At 32.9% G+C, this 12,986-nt stretch overlaps 1 protein-coding gene across 4 annotated transcripts in view; it reads left to right on the plus strand.

Moving 5' to 3' along the window:
- The window catches only part of LOC133308528 (polyadenylate-binding protein-interacting protein 3-like), a 10,370-nt gene extending 1,261 nt beyond the window's left edge, over positions 1-9,109 (plus strand). The window contains exons 2-15 of one of the 4 annotated variants that reach the window (XM_061509150.1): positions 2,520-2,683; positions 2,755-2,925; positions 3,269-3,405; positions 3,611-3,801; positions 4,671-4,848; positions 4,967-5,206; positions 6,202-6,329; positions 6,475-6,541; positions 6,660-6,693; positions 6,942-7,255; positions 7,375-7,515; positions 7,969-8,061; positions 8,146-8,202; positions 8,754-9,109. In XM_061509150.1, coding sequence (XP_061365134.1) covers positions 2,548-2,683; positions 2,755-2,925; positions 3,269-3,405; positions 3,611-3,801; positions 4,671-4,848; positions 4,967-5,206; positions 6,202-6,329; positions 6,475-6,541; positions 6,660-6,693; positions 6,942-7,255; positions 7,375-7,515; positions 7,969-8,061; positions 8,146-8,202; positions 8,754-8,783 — 1,917 coding nt within the window. In that variant the 5' untranslated portion in view covers positions 2,520-2,547 and the 3' untranslated portion in view covers positions 8,784-9,109. The remainder of the gene's footprint in view (positions 1-2,519; positions 2,684-2,754; positions 2,926-3,268; positions 3,406-3,610; positions 3,802-4,670; positions 4,849-4,966; positions 5,207-6,201; positions 6,330-6,474; positions 6,542-6,659; positions 6,694-6,941; positions 7,256-7,374; positions 7,516-7,968; positions 8,062-8,145; positions 8,203-8,753) is intronic. The other 3 variants (XM_061509151.1, XM_061509153.1, XM_061509154.1) reach the window with 3 other exon arrangements.
- The last annotated feature ends 3,877 nt before the right edge of the window (positions 9,110-12,986 follow it).

The following is a 12,986-nucleotide window of genomic DNA, read 5'->3' on the forward strand; positions in this document are numbered from 1 at the left end:
CATTAGTTGCTCTTCAACCAATGTGGGACTATATATCTCAACACGCCCCCTCACGCAAGAGCCCTCTTGGCTTGAAGCGTGGATTATGCAACAGGCCCAATCTTTGGTTTACCTCTTTGTGCTTCCACTTTAAAGTGGGGGACGGTGAGGATCGAACCTCAAGCTCTGATACCATGTAAAGAACCTTGAGATACACCACCCCAAAATCTAGCTCAAAGGGTGGGAGTGCCCAAGGCCTTATAAACTCCACATTAGTTGCTCTTCAACCAATGTGGGACTATATATCTCAACATTATTTGAGATAGGTTTGTGCATAAAAGGTGGATATTAATTTGATTAAATTAGCAATATGCATTATTTGAGTTCTGTACATATTAAATGAAACATAATTTTACTGTAATAGCCAAAAAAATTATCTCTATTGCAGTATTATTTAGAAATAGGTTTGTGCATTGATAATCCACTATTTTGGAAATTTGCATTTTACATCACTTCCAATTCGTGTATTCTTGGACTTAGCTTTTCAAAATAGTAATACTATAAAATTAATAAGAAAAAGGAAAAAAGGAAAAGAAAGTGCGGGGTAAACTCTACTACACCAGATAACTTCTTATTTATTTGTCTGTTACTGTTTTATAATGCTTTCTCTCTCTTAGTGCACCTCTCTTTGAAATCTCGAAAGCCTCTATCCCGATAGCTCAGAGAGAAAGAAAAACTTCCGTTCCCACCCTTCTGCAGTGCCTCTCCTCCATCTCACTCTCTGTCAATGCCATTCGTGCTGCCATTGTCTTCTGTGTCCAATTTATCCTTGATGCGAAGTATTCCCATAATCATTCCAATCCCCTACTAGAAGAGCTTGCATTTTTAGCTCATCTGTTCAACCTTTTCTGGATTTAAGCAATTAGATTGTGATCAAACTCGTAGGTTGGTAATTTATTGTTTAATTTGTATCTCAGTGCTTTGCATTACTCACCATTGGATTTGCTCTCGTCTTGAATACTCTGTTTTAGTTATTTATTTATATTATAATTCAGGAGTTTGGTCCTATTATAACTGCTATACGAATAAGGCTTTTCACCTTAGGAGTGATAGACTCCCAAAGAGGACCTGAAAGAAGGATTTCTTTCAGTTTGAGGAACCATATATAAGATTTACAATAGTTAACACCTTAAGATTCTAAAGTTATTAATCTTAATCCTTCTGTCCACACATAGAGAGGCTTCGATATGGTCAATAACACAAGTAAGGGCCTTCTGTTTTAAATTTTCTCTATCATCAAGGGTAATAAATGAAAATTTCAGTAAATGTTATAATCCCACATTCAATAAATGCGACAATTAGGGTGGCAATGTAGGGAGGATACCTAACATGAATGGGGACCCAAAACAGGGAAAAGATCCTCTCCATTCTGCAATTCTTCCTAGAAACTAATGCCCATATTGAATGTTGCCTCTTTTGAGCCGTTTAACCTAGTTGCTAGTTGTTACATTTTAAAGACAGTGTTGTCTTATCTAAGGCAGTCCTGGTGGCTGCAATGGTAAAATGGAATAGTGGATTTGAGCTTCCCCGCCAGAAAAGAACTCCAGCTGTGGAGGATTGTTCGTGGTGGTGCTGCAGCACCATGGTACTGCCATGCTTGCTATAAGCATAGCAGATGGAAGCTCCCATACTGATATGCCAGGCACAGAAGAGAAATTGCCCATCTGTCTTCCTTTCGAATCAATGGGCTTGTGATTTTTTGACTTTGCCTCATGCTGAAAACAGATTAATTCCACCAAAACTAATCTTATTTCATCTCACCTCTCACAGACATATATGCAACAGCACATGGTTTCCAGTGCCGCATCACTTTAACTTAACTGAAAGCAGCCACAGATGCAGATGAAATTAGCCTCTTGCTACTTTATTCCAACACTTCACTATAATCTTGCATCTTTCTTCAGTTTTTTCCCTCCTCTTTGATACTCTGTTGTTGGCGCCTGCCCTTTTTTCCCCCCTTATGTTCTGCTGCTGCTATTTGTTATATAAGGGAGATGTATTCTGTGTTAACATCCAATACGCTGTGACATGTTTTAGTACTTTTATATTTTAGACTTTAGTTTGTGACACTTTGTGTTGTCATCTCGCCCTTTATGATGAGTTAATTTGCTTGAAAAGTTTATTATTATGTTCATTGTCTTGATATAAACTATAAGGTCTTTTTATTTAATTTCTAAAATGTGTTTATTAAATTTTACATCATTTTAGTGATGTACCTTGCTTCAACATGGTTATCCACCATAAATCTAAGGCAGGTTTTTGGCTTGCAGCCATTGGCTGCCAAATGCCATTGACAACTGTTTTTAAAGAATCCTTACATTAACAATGACAGTGCTTCTTCTGTTATGTTCTTTTAGTAAATCAGCTTGATTTCATAACTTTCTGTTTTTTGGGATTATTGTCATATGAATATAGGTTAATTCTTTCTTTCGCCATCTTTTATAGAATGTAACCTTGTAATTGATTTCTAATTATTCTAGATTAGAGGAGCAGGGGCTGTAAGTGAGGATGAGTTTGCAACAAGCTGGGCAGCCTAAATCATCTAATGGATATGGCCGTCGAAAATCTGAAAGAGAAGGAGCAATTAAGTCAGAGAATAAGATCCCATCTGGAAAATTAAATGCCAGCAGATTGGCAAGTACAGGTGAACTACTATGCTGAATATTTTACTATTTTATTTGTCGTAGTATTCACTTTGCTTATATTTCTTGTTAGTTTTTACAGGTGCTGTGATTGGAAGTAAAGGTGGTACTTATGAGAGTCCTTCACATGATCGACTAGTATATGTGACAACATGTCTTATTGGGCACCAGGTGGAAGTCCAGGTGAAAAATGGATCTATATACTCTGGAATATTTCATGCAACAAATGCTGACAAAGATTTTGGTATGTTCTGATATTTTCTTTTTATTGATTTTGGTGATATTGAAGACTATTTCTTTGTATTATTGCGCAGCTAACTTATACAGAATGGATAAGCATGTTCTTTAGGATAGTTATTTTATTTTAGGAATATTTTTTCTTATTTCCTATTTTTGTCAATTTTGGTATTTATCTTATTTTAATAAGCTTTTTTATTTTAGAAGTTCTTGTTTAATTATGATTTGACTAGGGTTGTTCTACATCACTATCTGAATAGATTGCTGCTTCTTGTTTTCTCATTAATAGTTTTGTAGGTCAGAGAATTTCATTTTGTTTGGTTCTTACATCATCATTACTATTATTCTAGGAATCATTTTGAAAATGGCTCGCTTGACAAAGGATGGTTCTTTAAGAGGGCAGAAGTCTGCTGCAGAATTTGTCAGCAAGGCTCCTTCAAAGATTTTAATTATACCTGCCAAAGAACTTGTACAAGTCATAGCACAGGTTGTTACTTTTCAAGTATTTGCAGCGTACTTGGGAAATTGTGGTTGTTGCTTTAGCTAAAAACCTGCAATCTAATGAGTTTTTATTAGGATGCTGTATAATGACCAATGATATTGGAAAATTTTGTCTAGGGTTAGGTGTAGTTGCTTTAAACACATTGCCAACTTGTTTCCTGATGATATTTTTGGTGTGTCATTCGTGGCAGGGTGTTGCTGTTACTAGGGATGGTCTACCTAGTGAATCTCATCATGATATGCATCAGGAAATCATGGTTGATTCATCGATATCTCAATCTCGTCATGTTGAGCTAGGGAGAGAATTAAAACCCTGGGTACCTGATGAAGATGATCCACAATGCCCTGAACTGGAAAATATCTTTGATGGCCATTGGAATAGGTTTTTTCCCTTAATAAAATAAATTTTATGAACAGTAGAAATTATCTCTTTTCTTGATTCTTGATACTTTGACACCTATATGCATTCTCGTCGATTGCCTCTATTCTCCTTAACTTAGAAGATCAATAAACTATATTAGGTAGCTTTTCTAGTCTACAATAGGAAGTTTCTTAAAAATAAGAGTCCAGCTTTAAGTGGTAGATTTCCACTTTTTTAATTAAAAATATTTCTCCTCCATTGTTATAATTAACACTTGCTATTCAGTTTTTAGGAAAATTTAAAACTGGTGACCAAGAAATAATACCCCTTTTCTAGATACTGTGTTTGTGTAATATTTTCTATAATTCATTTCTTTCTTTTTTTTAATCTTTCTTCAACCAACCAGTTTCATCTACTTTCTAAGCATGTGTTTTCCAATCTTTTTGATGACATTTGGAACTATATTTCTTGTTAGGGATCATTCAACTTGTTATGATTCTCTAAACCATTTGTTTTGGACCATATTTTAGTAAAGTTCTTTCTGAGGATGTAGAGGCATTCTATTTGTTTTCTTGTATTGCCTCAAATATATTTCGGGCTGTAGGTCCATAACCATTTAGCCTGAGGAAATTTCGAAAGGACATTGGCATGCAATTTGGCTATGAATTAATTCTCGATATAACCAAGGGAAACAGAAGATTGTTGTGGTATATCCTTAATTATTAAGAGAGGTTTTATTGATTATATGAAATTGTTACAGCAGTTCTATCATTATTTAATATACATGTTTTTCCATGTGTTTCCTTTTTCTTATTTCAATTTCTTCACAACATCTCCATTTTGGTTTACATTGGCAATTTTCTTCCCTTTTCTTCTGTATTTATTTTAAGGGGATGGGATCAGTTTGAAACAAATGAGACATTGTTTGGTGTGAAAAGCACATTCAATGAGGAACTCTATACAACAAAGCTTGAAAAAGGGCCTCATACAAGAGAATTGGAAAAGAAAGCTTTAAGAATGGCAATAGAAATTGAGGGTGAGGAAACCCAAGATCTTCATCGTGCAGAGGTTAGTGTGGCTTCATTTCAATACTTGTTCTTGTTTTTCTTTGCTATTTGTGAGTTTCTGTACTTTTTGATTTAATGGTCTATTTGAATTCCTCAAACTATTTGATTTTTCTGAACAGGAAAGAGGCCTTCACTTAAATGAAGATTTTGAGATTGATGAAGAAACTAGATTCTCTTCAGTCTATAGGGGTAAAGATGTTGATGATAGTGGATATGACGAAAATGAGGACATACTGTTGGACTCACACAATTCTGAAACTTTTGATGGTATATTTGGTTCGGTCATTAAGAGGCCTGGTGAAATAAGTTGTGGAAAAGGCAATGATGGAGCTCAAACATTGGCAAGTTCCTCCTCCGTGGTATCTCCTCAATCCATTATTTAGTTACTAAATGGGTGGTGGCATTTAGTAATTCTCAAGCATATGTCACAATGGTGGACACTGGCTTGTCCTTTCTTGTTATTGAATACTACCATATTGTGTTTTTGCATACCTGATTTTAGTAAATTTGTTTTAGATTTAATTGCATTTGGAGAATCTTTGGTTATGTAATGACAATGGTTTGTTGTCTCATGCTGTGCTTCTATATTGTGGTTCTGTATTTTAAAATTATTAGTAGTCCGATTGAGTGTTAATAGTCCCAGTGGGACAAAAGATTTACTAGTTTTTCAGGAGTTACATTGATATTACTGGATAACTGATGCTATATAACTATATAGTGCTATGTATATTGGTATTTCATCCCGGGGGTGGGGTGTTGAATTTAATGATACCCACTAATATTTTGACACATCATTATTTATTACTTTTGTTTTTAATAATTGGAGTATGAGATGATAATAAATAATGATGAGTCTAAATATTATTGAAAGTCAGTGTAAAACTCCTTCACATAGACAGTACGTACCAATTAAACTATTTTTTTTATTAGTCTGGAAACTTTAAATATGGGTGAAATAAACTAATTTGGGGAGAGACAAATCATGTCTAATTTTCTAATTGTTGACATTAAAAACTACCGGATTTGTAAAATATCCTTTAGAAAATATTAAAAATTTAGGCACATAACTGCTATTTTTTATGAGTTGTGATGTGTTCAAGACTAAATTCTGTTTGAGAGTGTGCTGAATATTCTTAGTTATCATGCTTTTGAAATTAATACAGCATTAACATCCAACAAAACTAAGACCTGTAGATTGCTTTGTCCGGAAAAATGTTGATATCAAAGTTCTTTTTCTAAGTTTTATGCCTTCTTCCTTTCTCTTTTTTATTTTCCATGCTTTCTTCTTCTCTTACGAAGTAATTATTACACTTCCTAAATTCAGTGTAATACTTCATTTTAATTGTGTGTGCAGGATCACCCACAGTCGTCTCAGTCAAGTACTGGTGTGGATTTAAGCCGCTCTGGTTCCTATGATCATGCTAAGCAGTTAGCATCTGACCTCCCTGCTAAAAGCTACTCATCTTTGGATGGGGAAAACAGGTGTTTGTTGCCTTTTTCTCTCTTGTATATAATTACTTGTCTCCACTGTAATGATTTGTATTTTTCCCCCAAAGATGTCATTTCCAAACTTAAAAATCATAAATATCAGCTTTATTGTGAATTTTCATATCCAACAACCTTACAGGATTCAGGAGAACTCGGTTAGTAATCTTCATGGAGCAAATGGTAGTACTAAGGAAGAAAATCAGATAGTGAGTTGAAGTTTCAGCATTACTACTCAAACTTGTGTCTACATAAATATATCGTTAGTTTGCTATTAATTCTAACACTTCCAAATCTCATTATTTATTTTCTTCTTTAATTATGCAGCAAGCTGAGGATGTTCAACTGTCAAAATCTGAGGGTTTGTGAATATTTTTTCTTAGCCTCCTTTGTTTTGAGCAGATCTAATGTGTTTTGCCTGAAATGACGAGGAGGAAATTAAACATTCTCATATAAGTGATTATTTTTTTTATTCTAAAGGAAGTGCAGATGCTTTCTGTTAGTACTCAATAGTGCTTCTGAATGGGCATCTCTCACACGCGTTTGAAACTTTAGTGGCTGCTTCTTTGATCACATGTATTCCTCTGATCTTAGCAAATTTTAGTGCAGATTCACTGGCATCACTCTACTTGAAGAAAGATGGCTCTGATAAAGGGATATTATCTCCTAATGCCAACTCCTATTCCCCTTCATCTCATATTTTATCAAAAACTCACGAGAAGACGGGATTACCTGGGGATTTGTCTGAGGGTTCAGCATCTGGCAAAGTTAATGGGGAAACAAAGTCTGTAAATTCACGTAGGACATCATCCGGTTTAGATACTGTGGGAGGTGTGGCAGCATCTTCTGGTCCTGGTTTATCTCCTAGTTCATCAGTTGGTTCATTTTCTTCTGATAGATCGACATTGAATCCCAATGCCAAGGTGTGAAAGTTCAAGATTGATTTTAAAAAAAAAGTAATATATCATTAGATGATTCTGGTCTTTTATATTACTGACATATGTCTCTGAGTTTCCCCTTTTTTTCCCTTTCATGTTATAAGGAATTCAAGCCTAACCCTAATGCGAAGAGTTTTATTCCGTCTCCTGCTCGACCCCCCACTCCTGTGTCTGATGGTTCCTTCTATTTTCCAACTAACGTAACTACTATGCCAAATATGCCAGGCATGCCCATGAGTATCGGAGTAAGTCATTCATAGCATTTATTGAATATATAGAATAGAATTGTATAGTTATGGGGTGGACTTACTTCCTTAAGGCTTACTGCAAAATTTTACTTGCATCATTAGACTAAAGCATTATGATTGAGTGCCAAATTGACCTAGTCACTCCACAATCTCTACTGTCCTGACATATCCATGTTGTGCAGATTATGAAAACTACCAATATTGGTTGTGTAATCTTATGGTGTTTAAAATTTGTTGTAAACTTATGATAGCTACTTAATTTATATAAAGATACATGCCCCATTGTGCAGATAGGGGACATTAATTTTGATATTTCGGGGATGTGCTTCATAGAACTATGGTTAAATAGTTTGCAAATGAGACTATGCTGAATTATTGGGTTCGGCTTAATAATCTCTTTTCTGCCTTGGTTCTGTTTACAAACTTGATTATTTTGCATATGGCTTGCAGATTGGACCTCCATTTTCTGTGCCACAACCTATCATATATAATCCACAGGTAGCACAAATGCCATCTCAAGGATATTATCCAAATGCGCCCCAGGTATAGTGTAACTTCTTGTATCTCACTGGTGACTGTTACGTGAATATTGGTGCTTTACGGTAATTGCATAATATCTTATTGCAGTATGGACAGCTTCTTGGTCATCCTAGGCAAGCTTTATACATGCCGAATTACCTACCTGTAAGGACTCCCATATTTTGCTCATAATTTTATCTATCTATTATATATATATATGCAACATAAGAGTAGTTTTATCTCCTACACATCCATCGAAAACTGTGACATTCCTTTTTTTTTTTTTTTTTCTTTAAATGGCGGATCCCACCATATGTATCTCTACAACATGAGAGAAGATCTCTTATGTAACATAAGATTAAATGAACCCTATATATATATATATAGAGAGAGAGAGAAATTATACTCTTATGTTACATAAGATTCATCTCTCATGTTACACTCACATAAAAAGACGTGCCTCCCTCTGTTGTCTAGTAAGATAAATGATGAAATCAGTTATCTCAATAACAATACATGCTTTAAGCTCCACCTTAATGTATCATGCATGTTGTACATTCTTCCATGTTAGGATGGTGGAACATGACTCTCTTCATTTAGGCTCCTCAACTGAATTTGAACAAACTTAGCTGTAGTGTAGGTCATTATATACTTTGGGGGAACTTTATGCACATAATGTTGTGGGAACTCAATCTTCTCAAATGGGTATTTTACAGGAAATGCCATATAAGGGGCGGGATTATTGACGAATTGGCTGACTCGTGCATTCTTGGCAAGTCAACTGCTTGCTTGAAAAGAATAAATTAAGTGGATGTCTTAAGAAGTTTTAAATGACGATATCTGCAGCTCAGCTGATGGGAAGGTTCCATAGATTCATATATACTCCAGGCAAGCTGGCTCAATTTGGGATATGATTTTATGACCTTGTATTAACCCATACATCTTTTGGGGTTTCTCAGGTTTTGTTCGTGTAATAGCTTATAACTCAGATAGACCCCCTTTTTCCCCTCCTCTATGCTATGCAAAAATTACTTTTAAATTATTTTAATGATTTTATTATTTGATAAGTTGTAGTTAAGTCATTGGATTGGTTTAGAATCACGGCATCCTTCGGCGGGAGCTGACTCAGCTGAGTCAGTGGGTAGTGAGTACCATGTAAGCGTGATAATGACGGGTAAACAAATTAGCTGAAGATATTGACAGTCAAAGAATTTTTAAACCATTTTGTCAGAAGTATAGGAATTAAGTGTGAATGATTGAGTGAAAAAAAATCTTACATTGATTAAGAATGAATTAAGTAAGCATCATATAAGTGGAATGATCTTTATATTTAATATTTTAAGGTTTTGAGTTTGATTATAGTGTTCTAATTTTATTTAATATTATTGTTCATTTAGTTCATAGTTGGCGATATTTTTTTATCATGAGCTCCCCTGCACAACCCAACACTAATTAGGTCGAAGTGGAAGACTAGAGTTTCAAAGGGAGAAAGTGAACCGGTTTAAATTATGCAATGGTTAAAAATTTAATTTTGCAGCTTTTTGTTAACCTTCAGTACTGTGCAAGTACGCGAAAATTGAGTATTATTTGGGAAAATAACAGTGAGTGTTATCTTGGTTATGTGTTAAAAATAAATAAAGTGGAGAAAAAACATATGTCCTTTTAAATGATAATTTGTGTTATTTTACTCATAAAAAAGTGAGATTTACATCTTTATTTTTATTTTGTTTACTCTTTTTTTTTCTTCTTCATGATTTATCTCTTTCTCTTACTTAAAATGATATAATTTTATATTTTTTAAAATGATACGTACTTTTCTCATAAATTATTCATGAGACTTGATTGGTATTTTGACAGTAGATGAAATTGACGTGTGGTTGATCAAAGCGTAGTGTCCAAGAAAATAAAATTTAATTCCAGTAAATATCAAATTTGGTTCTTAATTTACCAGAAAAAAAATTGGTTTTACTTTGGTCTTTAAAAATTTGTTTATACGAAATGATCTTTGAAATTGTTATGTTGTTAATAAGTTTGTCTTATACAAATTGCTAATTTTATCTTATCGGAATTATTAATTTGTTAACAAGTTCATATCTTGAAAAATAAAGTTATTTTTAGAGAGAAATAACACGAGTAATATTTTCGGGAGAAAATTGTATAGTTATTTTACTAAATTTTATCTGTAGGCCATGTCATAGATTTGAAAATAAAATTGAGAAATTGATATTACAAAATTGTCAAATAGGATCTTTCATTTTTTTTTCTCATTAGGAATATGATTATTTTTAAATCTAAATTTGCTTTATGGATAGCGTCAAATTATTATACTATCAACAGATCATGTAATGTAAATACTACTTGGTTTTTTTAAAGGGTTTGTTGTTTGTCATTTTAAATGACATAAGTTATGTCATTTTAGGATAGAGATAGACACAGAAAAACGGAAATCATAAGAGAGAGAAAGTGAGTGATTTTTTTAATTTAAAATTTAAATTTTCCGTGTCTGTCTCTTTCCTAAAATGACATAACTTTCTGTCATTTAAAATGACAAACACTTTTCCCCTTTTTAAAACAACGAAACTTGTATTAAAGGTTAAAAAAAATGCTTTATTCTTACTTTGTTTAGCCCCGTACGTCTGAAATGTAAACCACTTGATATCCTAACGTAATAAACAAACAAAAAGTTAACTCAATGGAAACTGCATTCTAGTTATCACTTTCAGTGTGTCACCATTCACACCAATCTGTTGAATACGCTACTCACTTTTTAAATCACAAAATATAGTGCGGTGGAAAATATGTCATTTTCTTGAGTAATACTTACTACTTGAACATAATTAGGAATAGTACATTTTCACTCAGCCGCCATCATGACATGGAAGCCGTACGATGTCTGAGGTAAAAAGAAGTAAAATATTTTGGTGTCATGTGTAAGTGAAAAGGACAATCACCTTCCAGAAAATAGAATTTTAAAAAATGTTGTTTCCCAAATAAGGATAACAAAAAATAACCAAAAAAGCATTTCTTAAGTAGATGATATTATAGTATCATCGCAAAGCTTCATCGTAAAGCTTCGTAACTGCCCAAAAGTATTGTGTTATATATCAATATAGGACATAATGATTAGCTGCCAACTATTATGGGCCGTCATTCTTATTCTTTCTGAAGATGCCAAACTTCTATCCTCATTTCTGATAATCCCAATTTGTATATTAAGGGAGTGTTTAGTACCTATAGAATTATTTTTTATCTGAGAAATAATTATTATTGGAATGTAGGGAGAAATATATTTTACTAGAATATTACTAAAAAGTTGTTTGTTAGACTCAAATTTTCTCAAAAAAATGAAGTTAATTTTACTGAGTTTGTGTTTGGTTGGTTATGAAATATTAGTGGGAATGTGAAGTTATTTTACCAAAATAACCTCACTTTTACCTTTTCATTCAAAACATAGGATCATTTTAGTCTTCCCTTTCCCGCTTCGATTTTCACTTCTCCAGGCAGCTAAGAATTCCTTATTTTATTTGAAACTCTGATTTCGCTTTCTGTATCACAATTAACAAAGAAGATCATTTTCCTGGAATGAAATATAACCCAGAAAATTTTCAGGAAGTCAGATACCAAACGTGATGGTGACCATATTTGTCCGTTTCAGCTTTCCTATGATTTCTCAAAAAAGTCGCGTACCAAACGCACCCTACTTATATTTAAATTTTGCGTTTGTGTTTGGTAAGGTGTGTTTGTCAAATATTACTAATGTTGCATAAAGGGTTGTCCTATGCATTAACCTTTTTGAGCCTCATTGTTTATTTCTCTTCGGTGAAGTTGTATGAAGATGAAACCATAAACTAAAATGGATATTAAAGTTTGGCCTGGCAAAGCCGGAGGCTGCATATTATTCTTTATTATCTAGATCGAGATGATGAATTACATATATATAACACCTCTACATAACTTTAAATTAATAAAAATTCTGTCATTTTTCTAACACAAATTTATTATAATAAATTATATCTTTGACTTTTTCAAACATAAATTATAATAAATTATTCAAACACAAATGTTATATTAATGTATCATCCTCTACATGGGAAACAACCGTTATCCCTAACTACAGTCATTCTCCGAATCCTTAAACAAAACAGCAAGGAAGTGTTTGTTGGGAGCTTTTCAGTAGATATCTATGTTTTTCAAATATGGCTTTTAGAAACATCATGTTTGTTTCAACGTATTTTCACCAAAAAACTATCTATCCAATTTGTATGGATTTATGAGAAACATAGATATCCGCACTGTTTAGAAACCCAATTTGAAGGTGAGATTTTTCAGAAAACCGATTATCTGACTATCAATGCACTGTTACCTAATTTTCTCAGTAAAGTTTTTCCCCACCAAACAACTTTTTTTTAACATTTTTTACCTATCTCACTTTATCTATCTTTTCAATCATTTCTCTATCTATTACATTTCTCTACTATTCCAAAAAAATTTCCTCAACCAAACACCCTCTACCATTGTTTTGAATATTTCCCAACAAAAATGTTTAGCGATAACTACAGAATTATAAAAATTCTTCAGCGGCTAAGGCTAATTGAATTTTTAAGTTAAAAAAAATGATATTTGTATTTATTTTAAAATATATATTTTATGTCAAAAATAATAAAATCTCTAATTAAACTTTTTAATTTAAAAATGGAAAAAAAAATCTGTAATACCCACTTGCTTTAGTTTAATAATCCGCTCGTTACTTAATAAAAATATGTTATTAATAAGAAAATTATCATTACACACTTTTTAATTAAACGAAAATAATTTAAATTGTAAAGTAATAAATAAAATAAAATTCTCTTTCTTTATTAAATTTTTTATCGAAACTATCTTCATTTTGTTTCTCTATTATATTTTTTTTGTCAATCATTAATTATTATTATTATTATTATTATTATTTG

Source organism: Gastrolobium bilobum, unplaced genomic scaffold (assembly GCF_033153095.1).
Source record: "Gastrolobium bilobum isolate Gb01-03AN ecotype WA unplaced genomic scaffold, APGP_CSIRO_Gbil_v1 utg2193, whole genome shotgun sequence".
Classification (NCBI taxonomy): Eukaryota; Viridiplantae; Streptophyta; class Magnoliopsida; order Fabales; family Fabaceae; genus Gastrolobium; species Gastrolobium bilobum.